This window comes from Malus domestica, chromosome 04, assembly GCF_042453785.1.
Source record: "Malus domestica chromosome 04, GDT2T_hap1".
Lineage (NCBI taxonomy): Eukaryota > Viridiplantae > Streptophyta > Magnoliopsida > Rosales > Rosaceae > Malus > Malus domestica.
Genome location: NC_091664.1, coordinates 29,744,997 through 29,764,958, shown reverse-complemented (window position 1 = coordinate 29,764,958; position 19,962 = coordinate 29,744,997). Strand labels below are relative to the sequence as shown.

At 38.5% G+C, this 19,962-nt stretch overlaps 6 protein-coding genes, 1 long non-coding RNA gene and 1 other non-coding gene across 8 annotated transcripts; 5 read left to right on the top strand and 3 right to left on the bottom strand.

The window, feature by feature from the left end:
• The first annotated feature begins 695 nt into the window (after nucleotides 1–695).
• LOC103434332 (probable aldo-keto reductase 1) lies at nucleotides 696–2,897 on the top strand. The gene is made up of 4 exons (XM_070820351.1): nucleotides 696–1,510; nucleotides 1,664–1,760; nucleotides 1,904–2,045; nucleotides 2,279–2,897. Exons 1-3 carry the CDS (start codon nucleotides 1,338–1,340, stop codon nucleotides 1,919–1,921), a joined length of 288 nt encoding a protein of 95 aa, XP_070676452.1. The 5' UTR covers nucleotides 696–1,337; the 3' UTR covers nucleotides 1,922–2,045; nucleotides 2,279–2,897.
• A 222-nt stretch (nucleotides 2,898–3,119) lies between these two features.
• On the top strand, nucleotides 3,120–3,190 carry TRNAG-GCC (transfer RNA glycine (anticodon GCC)). Its single transcript has one exon. It is a non-coding gene; the product is annotated as a tRNA-Gly (tRNA).
• A 159-nt stretch (nucleotides 3,191–3,349) lies between these two features.
• On the bottom strand, nucleotides 3,350–6,143 carry LOC103434158 (PITH domain-containing protein At3g04780-like). The gene is made up of 8 exons (XM_008372470.4): nucleotides 5,806–6,143; nucleotides 5,504–5,590; nucleotides 5,130–5,253; nucleotides 4,234–4,282; nucleotides 4,089–4,146; nucleotides 3,923–3,969; nucleotides 3,754–3,831; nucleotides 3,350–3,603 (listed from the first exon to the last, which is right to left on the bottom strand). Exons 1-8 carry the CDS (start codon nucleotides 5,842–5,844, stop codon nucleotides 3,552–3,554), a joined length of 534 nt encoding a protein of 177 aa, XP_008370692.3. The 5' UTR covers nucleotides 5,845–6,143; the 3' UTR covers nucleotides 3,350–3,551.
• A 1,698-nt stretch (nucleotides 6,144–7,841) lies between these two features.
• LOC139187457 (probable ribose-5-phosphate isomerase 3, chloroplastic) lies at nucleotides 7,842–9,121 on the top strand. The gene has a single exon (XM_070820056.1). The coding sequence runs from the start codon at nucleotides 8,089–8,091 to the stop codon at nucleotides 8,935–8,937; it is 849 nt and encodes a 282-aa protein (XP_070676157.1). The 5' UTR covers nucleotides 7,842–8,088; the 3' UTR covers nucleotides 8,938–9,121.
• A 144-nt stretch (nucleotides 9,122–9,265) lies between these two features.
• LOC103419496 (uncharacterized) lies at nucleotides 9,266–9,904 on the top strand. The gene is made up of 2 exons (XR_003772784.2): nucleotides 9,266–9,451; nucleotides 9,631–9,904. It is a non-coding gene; the product is annotated as an uncharacterized lncRNA (long non-coding RNA).
• Nucleotides 9,905–10,209: 305 nt separating this feature from the next.
• Nucleotides 10,210–12,000, bottom strand: LOC103434157 (uncharacterized). Its single transcript, XM_008372469.4, has 6 exons — nucleotides 11,705–12,000; nucleotides 11,381–11,533; nucleotides 11,195–11,275; nucleotides 10,959–11,090; nucleotides 10,776–10,850; nucleotides 10,210–10,474 (listed from the first exon to the last, which is right to left on the bottom strand). Exons 1-6 carry the CDS (start codon nucleotides 11,802–11,804, stop codon nucleotides 10,398–10,400), a joined length of 618 nt encoding a protein of 205 aa, XP_008370691.3. The 5' UTR covers nucleotides 11,805–12,000; the 3' UTR covers nucleotides 10,210–10,397.
• A 313-nt stretch (nucleotides 12,001–12,313) lies between these two features.
• LOC139195101 (phloretin 4'-O-glucosyltransferase-like) lies at nucleotides 12,314–13,042 on the top strand. Its single transcript, XM_070820294.1, has one exon. The coding sequence runs from the start codon at nucleotides 12,314–12,316 to the stop codon at nucleotides 13,040–13,042; it is 729 nt and encodes a 242-aa protein (XP_070676395.1).
• Nucleotides 13,043–16,090: 3,048 nt separating this feature from the next.
• Nucleotides 16,091–19,511, bottom strand: LOC103408711 (uncharacterized). Its single transcript, XM_029101553.2, has 6 exons — nucleotides 19,297–19,511; nucleotides 17,531–17,683; nucleotides 17,159–17,239; nucleotides 16,913–17,044; nucleotides 16,697–16,801; nucleotides 16,091–16,410 (listed from the first exon to the last, which is right to left on the bottom strand). Exons 1-6 carry the CDS (start codon nucleotides 19,397–19,399, stop codon nucleotides 16,334–16,336), a joined length of 651 nt encoding a protein of 216 aa, XP_028957386.1. The 5' UTR covers nucleotides 19,400–19,511; the 3' UTR covers nucleotides 16,091–16,333.
• Between the last annotated feature and the right edge of the window lie 451 nt (nucleotides 19,512–19,962).

Here is a 19,962-nt window from a genome sequence, read left to right as displayed (position 1 = left end):
CTGTCAAAATTTTCAATATCATATTTCACCAACATATTCGAAGGTTTCATATACATACTAGTACAAAACCCTAAAGTTGAAATCCGGAGCTCTGATACCACTTGTTGTGCGGAAGCGTCAAATATGAAACCAATAAACTACAACGGCAAAATATGACAAGACAAATAATCCAAAAGACACAAGGATTTATACTGGTTCGGCGTAAGCCTACATCCAGTTCCGAGACGACGAGGAAATTCCACTAATATCAAAAGGAGATTACAAATAGAGTTTTAACTCTCAAACCTAAATCTCACATACTACCAATAGCTCTCACTCAAACTAAGAAACAAATGGAGAAGAAGAAACACATATCAAAATCCTTCTCTCCCAAAAGCTACACAAGTAGCACCAACATCTTTGATTGAGTGATTACTAACAAAATAGGATTATTACAAATGGTGGAAAGGAGCAGCTCATATTCAAATGGGAGAGCCGAATGCTCTCCCTGGTTTCTCTCATCTGCCGCTCCCCCACATCCAAAGGCATAACCAAATGCCTTAATATAAACAAAAGGCCCCGCCTTCTCTCTCTCCGTTTCTCTCTTTCGGCTGCACTCATCACACAATGCCACATATTCTTTGCCTTTCTAAAAGCCACAAATCAGGGCTAGACATCATAATGATGTCCCCCTTTTCCTTATTCTATTTTATTAGTAATCACTCAATCAAAGATGTTGGTGCTACTTGTGTAGCTTTTGGGAGAGAAGAATTTTGATATGTGTTTCTTCTTCTCCATTTGTTTCTTAGTTTGAGTGAGAGCTATTGGTTGTATGTGGGATTTAGGTTTGAGAGTTAAAACTCTATTTGTAATCTCCTTTTGATATTAGTGGAATTTCCTCGCCGTCTCGAAACTGGATGTAGGCTTACGCCGAACAAGTATAAATCCTTGTGTCTTTTGGATTATTTGTCTTGTCATATTTTGCCGTTGTAGTTTATTGGTTTCATATTTGACGCTTCCGCACAACAATGTGTTCATTAATTCTAACTGCAACGTTTGCATAATTTAGGCCTTGAAGCAGTTGCCAAAGGAGAAAGTTCAAGTAGCTACAAAGTTTGGTATTGTTGGACAGGCGGATCCTCCTATTATTTCAGCGAAGGGAACTCCTGAGTATGTCCGCTTATCCTGCGAGGGGAGCTTGAAACGTCTTGATGTGGACTACATTGATCTGTACTATTACCACCGGGTGGACACTTCGGTGCCTATTGAGGAAACTGAACGTCATTCTCTTCCTCAATCCACTAAGCACCAAACTTGTATAAAAATTTCTTAGATACCTATATTTTCGTGGAGCTTAGATGCATGAGATGAAGAAACTAGTGGAAGAAGGAAAAGTAAAGTATATCGGGTTATCTGAAGCCAGCCCGAACACAGTAAGGAGGGCACACACAGTTCATCCGATCACAGATTTACAAATCGAGTGGTCCCTCTGGACTCGTGATATTGAGGAAGATATTGTTCCACTTTGCAGGTACGTTCAAAATCCAATCTGAAACTCTGAGTTATGCAAAACTGTTACCATGAATTGTTTCCATAATTCCATTCTGTAAGTAGAAAAGGGAATGTTTTTGAAGATGATCTCGTAGTGTTTATGAAATGTTTTTCTCAATGTTATCGCATACAGGGAGCTTCGCATTGGAATGGTTCCATATAGTACACTTGGTCGTGGATTTTTCGGTGGCAAAGGTGTAGTTGACAGTGTTTCTGCAAATAGTTATGTGGTAATTTCTTCTCCTCAGTCCTTTGTAAAAGTAAATGTTGGTCCTGTGGAATAACACTTGGGGTTAACGGAGCTCGCGTAATCATTAAAAGTGTTGCATCCACAAGATTCCTATTGAAACCTTGTTTTTCTTCGTTTTGTAAGACCTCACAGCCCCGGTAGGAGAAAACTTAGACAAGAACAAGAACACGTACAATCGAGTAGAAATCCTCAGTAAAAAACTCTCCTGCTCAACTAGCACTAGCATGGGTTCTCCACCAAGGAAATGATGTTGTACCTATCCCGGGTGAGTCCTCGTAACACTTTCATTCTCTTCAACTTCGATCGATGTAAAATCTGCTACATAGCACCTGAAGCTCATTGTTTCCATGCTAGTGAGTTTAACTCGCTTGATATTTCATGTTTCTTTTGTGGTTACAAATCTTCCTAAGTATATTTTACACACCCGGGAATCAGGCGACGAAAAATAATTACTCTCCATCGACACATTGTTCATCGGCTTTTGAATTTCGGCTGCAGGGACAACAAAGATTAGGAACCTGGACTCCAACATTGGCTCCTTGGCAGTGAAGCTGAAGGAAGAAAACGTGAAAGAAGTTTCTGATGCTGTATCAATCCACCAAGTAGCTGGTGATAGAGATAATGGGCGCCTGATAGGGTTGCAATGGAAGCTCGCCAACACTCCTCCTCTGAAAGGCTCTAAGATCTGAGCTTTAGGACATGGAAACGTTTCGATCTCCCTGTCGAGAAATTTTTAATTTTGACAAAAACACAAGTGGTACACCACGTGTTTTAATAGAAGTGGTGGGAAATTTTATTTTTTAAGTTATTAACTTTTTAGTACACATATCTCACAATTTATATAGTAATACGTGTATCACCCCAATACGTGTATCACCCCGATCACACTAAAAAAATCTCTCCTCACTGTCGGACTTGACTAACATTGTTCTTTGTGAACTGACCCTGCTATTTACACCCTTAGACGGTCATCGTGCACTTTTTCTTGTATGAAAAATACATAAGAGAAGAGTGCGAGGTGATATTTTTATACGTCTAAACTTTGGAATTTTTTTTATAGTAGTCACTCATGCTTTTGGGCTTGAGTTTAGCAAATTAAGCATTGAATTTTTTATAAGCTGTTGTGTAATTTAAATAGAGTTTGAATCTCTCTGGTATTATTCTTTTTATCGTAACTATCTTATTTTTTTATCATTTGTTTATAGGCAATGTTAGACAAAATTAATAAAATAATTGCCAATGAGTCATTTTGCAATTGAGGACAAATCCAGTTTAGTTTCTTTTTCAGTTCCTCTATGCTGCGTTCAATAACTAAGGGGGAGCCGCATCCAACACATTAGCACCAGTGGTCTAGTGGTAGAATAGTACCCTGCCACGGTACAGACCCGGGTTCGATTCCCGGCTGGTGCATTTCTTTTTTTTAATTTTACCATCTTTTTATAATTTTTTTTCTTTCATAAATATACTATGAGAGAGAAGTGCAAAGTTTCTAGTTAAATTGCGCAGCAAAGCCAAGAGAGATAAAATATCTCACGTGACACATCAATGTGAAAAACTGGAGAGAGTAAGTCCCTAAAAAGACTTGTCGTATGCGCTGACCTTGGGATAGTGTAACAAGTTCGGTGAAGAATCCCAACAGAAAGTAGATAATAATCCTGAAATATAATATGCAACATAAACCAAATAGGGTTGCTAGATGATCACTATGGTTTTTAAATTTGGATGATCCAATTTGTTCATTCTTCTACTTCTTCTACTTTTCTCTCCTTCTTCAGTGTCCGTCCTCAATTTTCTTCAAGCCCTTCATGTCTGTCGTTTCCACCCTACATAACACGATGAAAAAGCCATCAGATACGTACAGCATGTAATATACGTCGATACTGTTATCAAAATGGAAGATCGGTCACATGTCAGATGTACAAATCAACAGAACGTAGACCGTGTAATGTGATTGAGGAATAATAGAAACTTACGTTGTTCCACAAAGAACAATCTTTTGAACTTTTGTGCTTTCTGAGCCGGATTGATTGTCCTCGATAAAAACAGTCAAGCTGAAACAAATATAACGACTTTCAATTGAATCAGATCGACTAAGAGCAAATAAACTAGTATATGAACAGAAAATAGGTTTGAGTAAGATACCTGCGAACATTTTGAAACTTGACATACTTCAAAACAACTGGTTTTCCCTGTAACGTATAAAAATAACATCAAATATAACACAGAACTCTTCCAAATATGCATCGCTGAATTGGCTTCGCCAAGCAAAAGAATCACATAGTAGATGTCGTAGTTACAGAATCCTAACCTTTAAATTATCAGGGGATAAATCAATGGTGTCACTTGCTGGGTAGTCATTGACGTTGCTGCCATAATCAATAAGAAATGCATTTATCAATTAAACTGAATGCATTCATCCACGATCGATGAAGGTAATTGTTGCAGAATAATACCTGAATCCCATGTGCTCCTTGTTTGAAAAAAGTTTCATGGTCTTGGGACCTAAATATCATTCTTAAGGTTAGAACAGTATCAAACATCATTTCATATATCGTTCCGAAGAAAAAATTTCAGGATAAAACATATAACGAAAACTACAATTTGGTTAACTAAGAGGCCAAGTAAAGAGAAAAGAAAAATGAAAAAACATAGACGAAGCAAAGTGGTATAAAAGCCAAGAAGGCTGGAAAACCATCTTTCTCAGGGGAAGTTCATATCCCATTCCTGTAATATAACCTTGAACAATGCCAACATTGAGAAAACATTCATTTGTTCAATGGTTTTCCAGCAAAGAAGAAAACTTTGTGCGATAACAGTTACGATATGCAGGCCAAAAATGCTCCATTATCAACTTTCGTGTTCACTCAATTAGTAGTTGCTGCTTAGGCTTATTTTTTTTTAAATACAATGACATTACACCAATTTTTGGATTACAATCACCAAATGAGAAAAAACATGATCCTTTTGCAATTTGGTTGAGATCGGTAGCTTCTTAATCTCCATGGTTACAAAAACATATATTTATGTATAATCAAAACTTTCATTGTCCTTATAAACCGTAAAACAGTGAATATGACAAGAGATCAAATACATTGTTACTGTGAACCCTAAATGAAATATGTTGGGACGGCTCCACTGTCATAAGATTTTATAACGAAAGATAGAAGCAAGTGCCAAGAAAATCAAAGAAACGTAACATCAATACCGAAAACAAATAACACCTTCAAGAACAGTCGCCTATGCATTCAGATCAAAGCATATCAGTGTATTCAAGCATAGCACTAACAAGATTAATTTAGCAAGCACGGTCACATGCAGCTGAACTGTATTAAGAAACATTGAATGCTACCTTCGTCTTCAGGCCCCTTGACGATGATAGAGTGTAGTTTTACGACTTGAAGAAAAGGTATATAAATCAAAAGCTGCTCATCCGCATCGCTCTCCAGATTCAAACCATCATCTTCTCTATAACCCTAATCGTTAATCAGCAAGAGTAAGTAAGTAAAACTCCCCGTTACATCCAATCCAACACATGTTCAAGTACTAATCGAACTATATCATTAAAACACAAAAACTGAAATTACACAACATCAATCGTAAATCTTAACAATATTTTAACAAAACCCCATCAAATTACATCCAAGAAACAATAACAAAACAAATAATTCTCCAGGTAAAAAAGATTAAAACAAGTGAAACAGAGTGAACAATTATAAAATTTACCTGCTTGAGAGCGTTGGCAACAGAGTGAGAAGTGCTTTGGTTGAGGCATTCAACACCTGACCAATCTATGAAGTCCAATAGATCAACCTGCCCCAAAAACAAAATTAGCAGCCTTTAAGCAGTGTCGTACTGCAGGATCAGAATTTGGAATTCTCTGGGCCGGGAAAGAAATTGGGTAATTCAAAAACTGGGTTTTGATCTTTAGGAGAAACCCAGATGCCAGATTCAAACTTTTTCCCACCAATTTTCGGATGTTGTTTTTACTTTTAGCGACGAAATTGGGAAGAGGGTGTTTTACTTACTTGGCTTCTTTGGATTGCACTAGCCGATTCTGCAGACATGGTTGACGAGATTGACAGTTTGAGTTGAAATTTGGACGACGGGAACGAGAGAGACAGAGAGAGACAGAGAGAGAGATGGGAGTTTGGGGTACGAAAGCTATATATTGTGGGTCAGTTGAAGAATCCGAAGCCGAAGAGATGCAGGTTTACCGCTTAGGAATAAAAACTTACATATAACAAGTTGTTATAAATAAGCAAAAGTTAAAGTGATAATTTTTATTAGTGACACGAACGAAGCAGATGTTAAATATCGTATTTTGCCTATAACAAGAGGATGAGAGATAAATGAGGGAGGAAGAAATACTGATGTTATTGATCTTTAATTCTATTTATAAAGCAACCCAAACGAACATAATAATTACATCTTAAAAAGCACAGCACACATTTTTTGAAAGTATCACACAAATACAATCATCATTATTTTTCCAAGTCCACATTACTACGTGGGCATTCATTAATCCATCAATGTTTACAACACAAGTGTATTATTAAACAAGGAATGTCACACAGAAGAGGATAAATTTATTTTGTTAGTTTTTTTTCTTACTATAAATTTACTTTTCTCTTTTCTATAAAATAAAATATTTTTTTAATAGGTAGATTTAGAGTTAAATCATGCTTTTTTTATATATTAGTATTGAACTCTTCATCTATGACCATTGAAATTAAATATCTTTATTTACAAGTTGAAAAAAATATCACTCGATCATATCATTAAGTGGCAAGTAGATGTGTCTTAGAGTGGAAAAATTTGTAAACTCAAACGACCGTACCACATGATTGTTCGTCTGTCAATATATATGACTACTCTATTTATTTTGATCCCTTCCAACCCCCTTCTTCCAATGCCACCTTCTTAGTCTAGTATCGATCCTACTTTCTTGTGTTAGGTTATCATACAAAAACGTTCGAACTAAAGAATTTTTCAGATTAGATGTTTTCTTTCTCTTCCAAAACGGTTTATGTTGAGATGAAACATGTTTTTAGCAATACAAATATTGTAGTTGACTTTGGTTACACAAATTTGATGCAAATTAACAATTACTTTATTCAACAAAAATAAATAAATAAATAAATAAAGGTCCTTGTGTTCTTGCTATCTAGTTGGTGAGTACTGATCTAGTTGTGGGAGCAGCTGGTCAGCACTCAATTTTCATAGATTTGATTGAATCACAGATGGTTACCAAACAATCACGCCAACAAGATAAATATAATATACACAAATTGAAATTTACCACCCGCAAATCCATTGAATCTAATTTTTGTTCCAATGAATTAAATTTCAACATATCTGCCCTCGATTCTTCATCTTGTAAAAGAGATAATTCTTTTTATTCTTATTTTTTTGTCAAACGATAAATATATTATATTAGAGAGCCGACAAGGTTCGAACTCACGTCGTAGTGCAAAGCGAACACTCTTCTCTACCACTGTAGTTGAGGGTCACTTGTGATATTTCTTTCTATTCTAATGACACAATTATTTGTTAAGAAAATGTATGATTAACAATTTACCTTATTTTCAAATCACCTACATTTCAAAAGTGTAAAACTTAACCCCATGGACTTACATTCACAGGAAGTGATTTTCACACGTTTTCAAATCATCTAAATTTCAAAAGTGTAAAACTTAACCCCATGAACTTATATTCACGGCAAGTGATTTTCACACGCATTTTTTTTACATACTTTTGTTTATTTATGTCATTCAAATCATATAAATCAAAAGAGAATCAGTTACTCGAATATTCAAACTTAGAGAGAAAATATATATTTTTTTTTTTAAAGTACAATAACAGTAAATATTATTTTAGACTATAAGTACGAACTTAAATTATATTGAAACTCTAATGAAAGGTAAAAGATGTGTAATCCTAATCCTCTATTTTTATTTTTTTTTTAAACAAACGATATTATATACACTAAAGGAAAGAATGTGAGCTTAACCTCATAATAGGTTAACAATAATGTGATTCAAATTCACATTTAACGAGAATCGAATCTAACAACTCTTAATCCTCACCCACAACCTCTTATCTCAACCAAACCAAATAGCAAGCCACCACCACCAACCACCCACCCCAAAAACGTCACATTTTGTATATCCAAAGCATAAACCTTTGAAAATACAAAAAAACAGAGCTCACAGGAACAAACAAAAAACAGAGGAAGCAAAATCCACCTCTTATTTCCTCTCCAATTCTCCTTCTTCTATCTTCCTCCTCCTCCACTCTCCACTTCTTCAATGGCTTCCTCCGCCATATCCCTCCTCTCCCCCCACAATGCCTCCACCGCCACCCACCTTTTCCTGCGCACCCCCAAATCCCCTAACATGCGCTCACCTTCTTCCTACAGGCCCATGTCCGTCAAAGCCCGCACAGTCCCTGCCCTCACTCAAGACGACCTCAAGAAGCTAGCCGCCGACAAGGCCGTCGAGTACGTCAAATCCGGTATGGTCCTTGGCCTCGGAACTGGCTCCACTGCCGCCTTCGTGGTCTCCAAGCTCGGGGAGCTTCTCAAATCCGGCGAATTGAAGGACATCGTCGGAGTCCCGACTTCCAAGCGCACGGAGGACCAAGCTCGCCAGTTGGGTATTCCCCTTTCGGTGCTTGACGACCACCCGAAGATCGATTTGGCGATCGACGGCGCCGATGAGGTCGACCCAAATCTCGATTTGGTCAAAGGGCGCGGCGGAGCTTTGCTGAGGGAGAAGATGGTGGAGGCGGCGTCGGAGAAGTTTGTGGTGGTGGCGGATGAGACGAAGCTAGTGACTGGGCTCGGTGGAAGCGGGCTGGCAATGCCCGTGGAGGTGGTGCAGTTCTGCTGGAAGTACAACTTGGTGAGGCTTCAGGAGCTGTTTAAGGAAGAAGGGGTGGAGGCGAAATTGAGGATCGACGGCGACGGGAAGCCGTATGTGACTGATAACTTCAATTACATTGTGGATTTGTACTTCCAGACTCCGATTAAAGACGGGCCGGCGGCAGGGAAGGAGATTTTGAAATTTGAAGGGGTTGTGGAACATGGGTTGTTCTTGGACATGGCGACGGCGGTGATCATTGCGGGCACGGATGGAGTGGATGTGAAGACCAAGTGATTGGCTTTTTTCGGGTTCTCCGGTGGTGGTGAGTATTTGGAATCTCCATTAGTACTCTGTTTTTTTCCATATTTTTGGGGGGTTTTGGTACTTGCTGCTTGTTGTTCAGTATTTACTGGTGAAATTTAGCTGCTTTGGTGTAATTTTAGATTGGCGAAATGGGAAATTTGTCGAAAATTCTGCATTCGATAGTCTTATTGTTTGTTGAGCATTGCGGTTTCGACCAGTGGTATACTAATGATACTAAAGAATGATGGAATTGTGAATTGTGAAATAATGTGAAATGAATTACCTTCGTGCTTCTGCGATTTTCAGTCACCCGAATGGACCTCGTTACTGTCTTAGATTCTTAGCTCACACTTCTGCTATTATATTTTGAGTTATTGGCAGTCCTGTTTCTGTATAATTTTAGGAGAGTATACTGAGAACTGCCTCCATCAACTGTAACCCAAGCTTTTCTTGAGGCTTTCGAGGGTCAAGTGATTCCCGCGTTTCAGTTTGTCTTCCAGAATAGGTAAGATTTCAACAACATTTCTTTTGAACTGATATTTAAACTTGGTAGCTTTTTGTGATCAATGTTACTCGAAAATGAACTGAGTATCGATCGGTGAACCACTTATGTTAGTAGTTAATCGCTCTCTTGTGTGATGTATGATGCATGTGGCTCTCTCTTTGCAATGGCATCTTAAAAAGTTATGGAGTAAAACGCTCGATGGTACACCTGTACTCAATGCTTGGATTACTACGTGTTACCAGTTAACTTGAAGCCTAAATCATACAGAACCTGCGATATGATTTCGGTTGCAACCTGAGTGGCGTATTTATAACTTGATCATGTTTTTGGTTGTGTTCTATTTATGTTGATGGCATCTGTCCTTCTAATTGTCTGGTAACGGCAGGTTTGATCAACGTGTAAAAGCTTTTCGATTGTTTTGGAAGTGTTCTAATGAATTTTTTTATTAGTGTATGACCTCTTTGTCTTCATTTCTTATGCTGATTGCATCAGTTCTAATTGTTTCACGAGGGTGGATTTTATCGACTTGTAAAATCTTTTCCTTTGTTGCGGAAAGTTGATTTGCTTATGACGTCGAGAAATCTATATCTACCCGGTGTATGTTAGTGTGTGTGCGTGTCTGTGTGCGTGTCTGTGTCTGTGTCTGTGTCTGTGTAGCTTAGAAAGCCATACAATACTTGTTGAAAATCTGCTCTGTCAATGATAGATGGTTCATAAAATTATTGTACTCGTAAAAATCTGTATACAAGTGCCGTATATGAGAGTCATCGGGCTATGACCGTGTGTCGATTTATTTACGTAAACAGACTTTATACAAACTGATGAACTGGGGATACATCAAAGCAATGTTACAACAAAAAAATGAATCTGAAGTGAGTGAAACTAAAGTATGATCAAACAAGAACAAATGTAATGCAGAATCTCGACCGTGGCGTTTTCTTGCACCCTACTTCCTCAGAATCAGACCCACAGACAGCATCACCACGGCCAACAACTGGAACTTTCCGGGCAAAAACGACGTAGCTGGAAAACGAGAGGAGCAAAAAAAAAAAAAAAAAAAAAAAAAGTCAACATATTGCGTCATTTGTGTGCTCAACATGGCTGAGTTGTAGAAATAAATTAAGCTATATTTTCAAAGTCAATTGCGTAGAAATGAACTTTTGAAACCTCAAGCCCCTTGACAAAGTCTTAATCCTTCTTGTCAAGCAAGTTAATTAGAAAATTAATCTAAAAACGACGTGGTTATCGTACAAGCTTTTAATTAGTTTGCCTTCACATTAAGTTTAAAATTCGATAACCCAAAACGAAGAACAAACAATCTCACCTTCACTATTGTCAGTGGAGGAATTTGAGTCTGCAACCTTAATTCCGAGGCTCTCGCAGTCAGCCTGAAGCGCGCCTGAAAGATTACGAAAAGATTAGAGCTCCCAGTACTTTCTCCAGCTTCTTGAAAGTTTGTAAGTATGTTCTAAACCAGGATTAAAACAAGTTTATTTAGTGTTCTTACATTGATAGTAGCAGGGAAAAGCCTTGACGTTGAGAAGATTAGTGGCGCTGGATTTGCATTCACAGAAGGGTGTGTAATGGTATGTGGTGTTCCTTACGCATTTACCTTCTCCGCAGTAAGCATAGTAACAAGCTGTTTAACACCCGAAAATACATGTTATTAGTAAAAAGAACCGAGTGATTAATTTAATTGTGGATTAACGGATGAGATGATCGAGCTGGTTTAGTGGTAATTACGATCAAAGGCGGATATATCGTTAGGAACATCATTCTGAGGAACTGGAGGTGGAGCTGGCTGGCAGTTGGTGTTCAGTGAGCCTGCAAAAACGTGAAAATTAGAATTGATCGATCATAAGTGACATCCTGCAAAACGGAATCTCGCTTCTGAACATTTTATTTGAGAGGGAGAGGATTTGAGCTTACAGTTGGGGATGACACAGGGGAGAAACTGCAGATCATCGTCACCGTCACGCGTTCGCTTCCAGTTAGCGTCACACTCACATGTGTAACCTAATGGTTTGGTTAAATCGGCTTTGCACGTTCCCTTTCCACACTCAATTCGGTCACATATGTGAGCTGCAACAACAAGAAGATGTGTAAGAAGAAAGAAACCAACTGATACGAATAATAATAATAAAAAGGATTATATGTCGTTCATAAACATCTTCTCTTTGTTCGTCGAGCCTATGTGAGTTTCAGACAAAGTTTGAAAAAAAAAATGTTTCGGAGAGAAAATGAAGTGCTTACCGCCAATAGTAGAGTTATTCGGCAAGTCCCAGGCGAAGGCAGCGATGGGCAGCGCTATCAGAAGCACAGCTAAAAAGGCCATGGAGTTAGAGAAAGCCATTTGTATCAGTTTTTTAAAGAGAGAGAGAGAGAGAGAGAGAGAGAGAGAGAGAGAGAGAAGAGGTTTATGTGAAGATGTGAAGGGGGTGTTGTTTCTGATGATGTTAGGCTCTCTCTATATATATATATAAAGTTTGAAGGGGTTTCAAGATTTCTTAGCACCCAAACAAAGAAAATAAAAGAATTAATTATTTACTAAATCAACACGCTTATGAGCATAATTGATATGAGATTAAGACTGAAAATTTGTGAAGGTATCAAAGTGGAAGAGAAGCTTCCAATGGCGGCCTGAGTTTGTCAACTGGAAGAAGGTTCCATAATTTTTTTTAAAAACAAACGTGAAGAGGGGCAGTGGCGGATCCAGGAAATAATGTTTGGGGGGTCAATAAGGATAGCGCGCGCAGCGCGCAAATTTTTTTTAACAGAAACGACATGCATATCGTCATTTCATCAAGTCTACTTATTCTACTTCCAACAACTCCACGCACCTCCGCAATCACATGCGCTGCCATGGTGCAACACCGCTTTCTACTTGTCACATATCCGACTCAAGGCCACATCAACCCTTCCCTCCAATACGCCAAGCGCCTTATCAACACTACAGGTGCGCATGTCACCTTCGTTACCAGTCTCTTAGCTCATCATCACATAGGCAATGGCTCAATTCCAGATGGATTGACTTATGCGCCCTTCTCTGATGGGTACGATGACAGGTTTAAGCCCGGTGACAACATCGACCACTACATGTCGGAGTTGCGGCACCACGGAGCACAAGCCATCACCGACCTTGTAGTCGCAAGTGCAAACGAGGGTCACCCTTACACTTGCCTAGTCTACTCATTACTTCTCCCTTGGTCGGCAGGGATGGCACATGAACTTCACCTCCCACGCGTGCTGCTTTGGATTCAGCCAGCCACGGTTTTCGACATCTACTACTATTACTTTAACGGGTACAAAGATCTCATCCGGGATAATACTAGTTCTGGTACGAACAATGTCCTTCCATGTCCAATAGAATTACCAGGTTTGCCATTATCTTTCACAAGCCGAGACCTTCCCTCCTTCATGGTGGATACAAATCCGTACAATTTCGCCATGGAGTTCTTTCAGACCTTTCGTCAAACACTTGGTGTGCAGCCAAGGGGTCACACCAGCAGCTCCAAGGGGTCTCTAAGGTTGTTTCCATGGCTTCCAAGGAGTCGTGTGACCCCATTGACCCCACTGTGGATCCGCCATTGAAGAGGGGTTGTAATTGCCAAGCCAATTGTTCACGTCAAAGTTATCTTCAATAAAATGGGATTTTTTTCTCTTTGGGTCCACCTAGGGTTTGCCAAAGTCAACACGTCGATACTACTAGTACAAAGAATCATTCAGGTTTTGATCTCCAAGTTTATGGACATAATCACCTTTCAAATCCTAATATTTGATGACAACGAAAAAACCATAGAGTTTGGTAATTATGAGATGCTGGTCCGAACGAGTGTCAATCGAATTCAAGACATGTTAATTTTGAGTTGTATTACAAAATCAATAAGTCACAAGAATTATATGTAATTATGAGATGTTGATCTAACTAGGTGTCAATCAAATTGCATGAATCTAAGAACTTTTGCTTGAATTGTATCATTTGATCTACGTAATAGAATTGATAGCATTCGAAATTATGCATGATTATACACAAATAATACTTTTTTGGCTCTCTTTAGCCCTATGTCTCTTATCTTTAGGTGGTCTTCCTCCACTAGCAGGTATTTTCAAATAACTTCATTTATTCTTGTGTGGATAGAAGGCATGCTTATATTTCTTAGTTTCAACAAACTCCTTACAAGTGTTGTTTCTATCAACTATTATCTAAAATTAATCAAGTTATTAAAGACTGGATGAAACTAAGACGTAGTGATCTTTAGTTGTACCATAAAACCAACAAGTTATATGAATTTTCAATAATTATGAGATGTTGATTCATTTCGGTGCCAATTAAATTCAAAACCCGTTAACAGTTGTACCACAAAATCCTATTATATTTGTTGTTTAGTATTATAATTTAGTGAGCAAATGTATTGTTGTACAGAACAATACATTTGGTTAAAGGTGACCTAATCGTAATCATATTTTACTATAAATTACGTAACTAAACTTGATTAAAGTTTCTTTCTTGCCTTTTGCACAGAAAGACTTGTGCTAATTACTAAATTCAACAAGGTGTGCAAAATTCAAAAGGGGAAGTTGTAATTCTAGAAGAGTGACACGTGGAAGAAGTTTAGGGCTCCAACAAAGTCAACATTTCCCCTTCATTAAGCCGTTTCTTAATTAAACAAGTTTTGGGCTTCATGACCCTTCTCTCCTCCCTTCCCTCTCTCCTCTGGCCTCTACTGTCTAAACCCAAAACTCCACCTTCCCTTACTTTTTCCCTTTGCCTCCCTTCCCCCATAAGAGCAATTCCACCCTTGGAGTCATCCCCTCCAGGCAATCTACTATTCAATCCACTCTGTGAACAGTAACTGCCTTAATGAACAGTAACTGTCTTTTGCATCTTCACCGTTGCACTTGAATAGCCCTAGCAATAGGCAATAAAATATTATTAATTTTTTTTTTACAAAATAATACTAAATAAATTTATTTGTAATTTCGGATAAGATATTTTAAATCGTTCTCGTTGTGCCACGTGTTATTTACCCAAAACGACTATTATTGGTCATAGATTTCGATAAGATTTTTATCCAATGTCATCGTGCCACGTGTTGTTATCTTTTCAAAATATTTGAAGATAGATTTCGATCAGATTTTAAATCGTTCTCGTTGTGCCACGTCTCATTACCCGTACGCGAACTATGAGTAACTTCAACCTAGCTAGTACACAATGCAACATCTTCAAGAGACGTCCAATTCGTACCTGCATCAGTAGTCATTATGTTGAAAAAAATTGGATTGAAACTTTGAGAGAAAGATAGGAATGTGATTGAAAGTAGTTGAGAACATATAAAATTGTGGTGTAAGGTAGATGATAATGAGAAGGTATTTATCGAAAAGTAGAAACATTTTTTTTTTTAATTTTCAGATTTTTTTTTCAGATTTTTTAAAATTTTTAAATTTTTTTTATTCAAATAATTAATCTCTGCCGTTGGATTTAAAAAAAAATTGAATTCCAACACTCCAGATTGTGCCACGTGTCACAACGGTAATTTTTCTTAATTTTAAAACTTTTTTTTTTAATTTATAAAGCAGAGTAACATCAACCGTTGATCTCAGATCAAATGGTTGATATTAAATCAGCTTTTTTTTTTATTACCGTTGGAAATCGGACGGCTCGTATTAAAGAGCTATTGGGATCGAACGAACCGTGGGAAGCCACGTGGCTTCCCAAAGGTCACTGCGCGCTGGTCATTCAGACTGAAAACGTGTCAGCTGACGCACCCCCACGCGTGCATGAGGGGCATGCGCCCGACACAAAAAAAATAAAAAAAAGGACCGACGCCAGGCATGGCGTCAGCCTGACGTCACACCCCTCGGGCTGAAGGGCTGTCAATCCTTCACGGGCCTGGCCCTCGGGCTCCCACCCTCACTCGAGCTGCCCAACGCTGGAGCCGAACCCACCGGCCCTCGGGCCCTTTCCTCTCGCCTATCCCCCGAGCAAGGTTCAACGGCGGACTTGCTCTAATCCATCCCACCCCGTCCTTTGTTTTGATTTGAGGACTCCAGGCCGGATATGGTTGTCAAATTTATTTTTCTCCCTCACTTTCTCTCCCCCAACCAGCATGCTACAATTCCCTCAAGGTCAAGTGTTCTGTGGCTATGACTAAAGTAGGGTATTTTACATATCCTTAGCCTCACCTTATACCCATGTGTTACTGTGTTTGTATATATTTGCAAAGATTAGTGAATAAGATTTGAATCCGGTGACTATCTCTTGGTTCTGCGTATTTGGTGAAGAAATCTGGATGTGGTGTGCTTTTGGTTGCAGGTTTGGTTGTGTGGTGTTGTCTTGGTTGATTTCACCACTCGGTCATTTTCTCTACTATTGCTGCTTAGGCAGCTGCTGGCAAGACTTTTGTGGCGATGACAGCGGCGGACGCTGTTTTTTGCAGTTAGATATTAGGGATTTGGGTTTTCGTTTTTGTTTATTTAATTGGGCTAAGCGTTTATTTATCTATTTTCCTCCAATATACTTGGATTATTTTGCCTTCCACGGTGTTGGCCCGTAACCTTATTTTAGATTAATGAAATTTACTTTTCAGGACCAAAAAAAGAAACCGAGGAAGGCGTTTTCCAAAGGTTTAAGCCAAAACAAAAGGAAGATGTCAACATATTGATGGTTCATAAGAATCTGTATACAAGTGCAATATATGGGTCATCGGGCTATGACCGTGTGTCGATCTATTTACACAAACTGACTGTATACAAACTGATGAACTGGGGAAACATCAAAGTAATTTTACAACAAAAAAATGAATCTGAAGTGAGTGAAACTATAGTATGATCAAACAAGAACAAATGTAATGCACAATCTCGGCCGTGGCGGTTTCTTGCACCCTACTTCCTCAGAATCAGACCCACAGACACCATCGCTACAGCCATCAACTGGAACTTTCCGGGCAAAAACGACGTAGCTGGAAAACGAGGGGAAAAAAGGAGAAGAAAAAAAAATCAGCATATTGTGTTATTTGAGTGCTCAACATGGCTGAGTTATAGATTTTAGGTTTTATTTTCATAGTTAATTACGAAGAAATGTCGACTTTTGAAACCTCAAGCCCCTTGACCAAGTCTTGATCCTTATTGTTAATTAGAAATTAATCTAAAAATAACATGGTCATCGAACGGGCTTTTAATTAGTTTGCCTTAATCTCAAGTCTAAAATTTGATAACCCAAAAAGAACAAACAAATTACAGTCTCACCTTGACTATTGTCACTCCCAGAGTTAGTGGTGCTCCCAGGGCTAGTGGAGGAATTTGAGTTTGCAACCTTGATTCCAAGGCTCGCACAGTCACTCTGAAGCGTGCCTGAAAGATTACGAAAAAATTAGAGTTCCTGTCACTGTCTCCAGCTTCTCGAAAGTTTGTTAATTATGTTTTAAACCAGAATTAAGACAAGTAATTAGTTAGAGTTCATACATTGATTGTAGCAGGGGAATAATGTGACATTGAGAAGATTAGTGGCGCCGGAGTTGCATTCACAGATGGGGGTGTAATGGTATGTACTGTTCCTTACGCAGTTACCTTCTCCGCAGTAAGCCCAGTAACAAGCTGTTTAAACCCCAAAATTTTGAGTTATTAGTAACAAATTAATAATAACCAAGCGATTAATTTAATTATGTGAATTAATGGATGAGATAATTGAGCTGGCTTAGTGGTAATTACGTTCAAAGGCAGACAAATTGCGAGGGACTTCTTTCTGAGGAACTGGAGGTGGAGCGGGCTGGCAGTTGTAGTTCAGTGTGCCTGCGAAACACGAAAAATTAGAATCGATCCTAAGTGACATCCTGCAAAACAAAATCTTGCTCCTCAAGTTTTATTCGAGAGGGAGAGAATTGTTAAAGTCCCAAATCAGTGGTGGGAAAAGAAACCAAGGGGTTTAAATATGATTACTCCACTCTAACTAGTACCGAGACCTTTTGTGGTAAAACTCCACACCTGACGAATTGGGCAGGTGTTAAAGGCGAGGACAATATCGGTATCGTTAGAGTGGGGCAGGCCCGACGATCCAAAAATCCAACAAGAATTAGAGCTTACAGTTGGGGATGACACAGGGGAGAAACTTCAAATCATCGTCACCATCACGCGTTCGCTTCCAGTTAGGGTCGCACTCGCACGTGAAACCTAATGGTTCGTTTATATCAAATTTGCATGTTCCCTTTCCACACTCAACTTGATCACATATTTGAGCTGTAACAAGAAGAAGATGTGTAAGAAGAAAGAAACCAACTTATATATATAATAGGGTAAAAGATTGTTTACTATCCTCATGTTTCGTGGTTTTCAACATTTAGTACATCAAGTTTTTTTTTGTCTCAGATTCATACCTAAAATGTAAATTTTGGGACAGTCTCATACATCCATTAGTCAAACTGTTAAATCTGCCGTTAATTGTGACGTGGTACCCATGTGAACAATGACTGGGCGCCACGTGTCGTCCACGTTTTTTTTTCTTCTTCTTCTACTTCTTCCGACTGCAATTTTTTTTTCTTCCTCCTTCTTGTTCTTCCTTCCTCCTTCTTCCTTCCCCTTTTTCTCCTTCTTCCTTCTTCTTCCTTCTCCTTCTTCTTCTTCTTCCTCCAAATCTAGGGAATTTTTTTTTTCTTCTTCTTCTTCTTCTTCCGAATCTGGGGAGGAGAAGGAAGAAGAAGGAAGAAGATGAAGGAGGAAGGAAGAAGAAGAAGGAGGAAGGAAGAAGGAGAAGAAGGAGGAAGAAAAAAAAAGTTGCAGTCGAAGGAAGAAGAAGAAGAAGAAGAAGAAGAAGAAGAAGAAGAAGAAGAAGACCTTCTTGTTCTTCCTTCCTCCTTCTTCCTTCCCCTTTTTCTCCTTCTTCCTTCTTCTTCCTTCTCCTTCTTCTTCTTCTTCCTCCAAATCTAGGGAATTTTTTTTTTCTTCTTCTTCTTCTTCTTCCGAATCTGGGGAGGAGAAGGAAGAAGAAGGAAGAAGATGAAGGAGGAAGGAAGAAGAAGAAGGAGGAAGGAAGAAGGAGAAGAAGGAGGAAGAAAAAAAAAGTTGCAGTCGAAGGAAGAAGAAGAAGAAGAAGAAGAAGAAGAAGAAGAAGAAGAAGAAGAAGAAGAAGAAGAAGAAGAAGAAGAAGAAGAAGAAGAAGAAGAAGAAGAAGAAGAAGAAGAAGAAGAAGAAGAAGAAGAAGAAGAAGAAGAAGAAGAAGAAGAAGAAGAAGAAGAAGAAGAAGAAGAAGAAAAAAAAAAACCTTTATCTTCCCCAGATTCGGAGGAAGAAGAAGGAAGAAGAAGGAAGAATGAGAAGAAGGAAGAAGGAGAAGAAGGAGGAAGAAAAAAAAAAGTTGCAGTCGGAGGAAGAAGAAGAAGAAGAAGAAAGAAGAAGAAAAAAAAACCGAATCTGCAACCCAAATTCGGAGGAAGAAGAAGAAGAAGGAAAAAAAAAAAAAAAAAAACTTCCCCAGATTCGGAGGAAGGAGAAGAAGAAGAAGAAGGAAAAAAAAAAGTTTCAGTCGGAGGAAGAAGAAGAAGAAGAAACATGGATGACACGTGGCGCCCAGTCATTGTTCACATGGACGCCACGTCACAATTAACGGCAAATTTAACAGTTTGACTAACGGATGTATGAGACTGTTCCAAAATATGAATCTGAGACGAAAAAAACTTAATATACTAAATGTTGAAAATCACGAAACATGAGGGTAGTAAACAGTCTTTTACTCTATATAAAAAGAGACTATACATGTCGTTCATAAACATCTTCTCTTTGTTTGTCGAGCCTACAGTGAGTTACAGACAAAGTTTGAAAAAAAATCTGTTTTGGAGATAAAATGAAGTGCTTACCGGCAATAGTAGGAGCTAAGTTATACGGCCAGTCCGCGAAAGCAGCGATGGGCAGCGCTACCAGAAGCACAGCTAAAAAGGCTATGGACTTAGAGAAAGCCATTTGTATCAGTTTTTTAAAGAGAGAGAGAGAGAGAGAGAGAGAGAGAGAGAGAGAGAGAGAGATGGCGGGAGAGAGAGGGAGGGAGGTTTATGTGAAGATGTGAAGGGTTGTTTCTAACGAGGCTTGGTTCTCTCTATATATATAAAGTTTGAAGGGTTTCGAAGATTTCTTAGAACCCAAACAAAGAAAATTAAAAGGATTATTTATGTATTAAATCAACAGGCTTATGAGCTTAATTAATAATTGATTAAGATGGAAAATTTGAGAAGGTATCAAAGGAGACGAGAAGCTTCCGATGGCGGCCTAGTTTGTCGACTGGAAGAAGGTTCCATAATATTAAAAAAAAAAAAACGTGAAAGGGGGGTGTGTAGTTGCCAATTGCCCACGTTAAAGTTATCTTCAATAAAATCGGATATTTCTTTGGGTCTACCTAGGGTTTCCCAAAGTCAGCACATACTAGATACTACCAGAACAAAGAATCATTCAGGTTTTAATCTGTTTATGGAGATAATCACCTTTCAAATCCTACCATTTGATGACAACAAAAAACCATAGAGTATGGT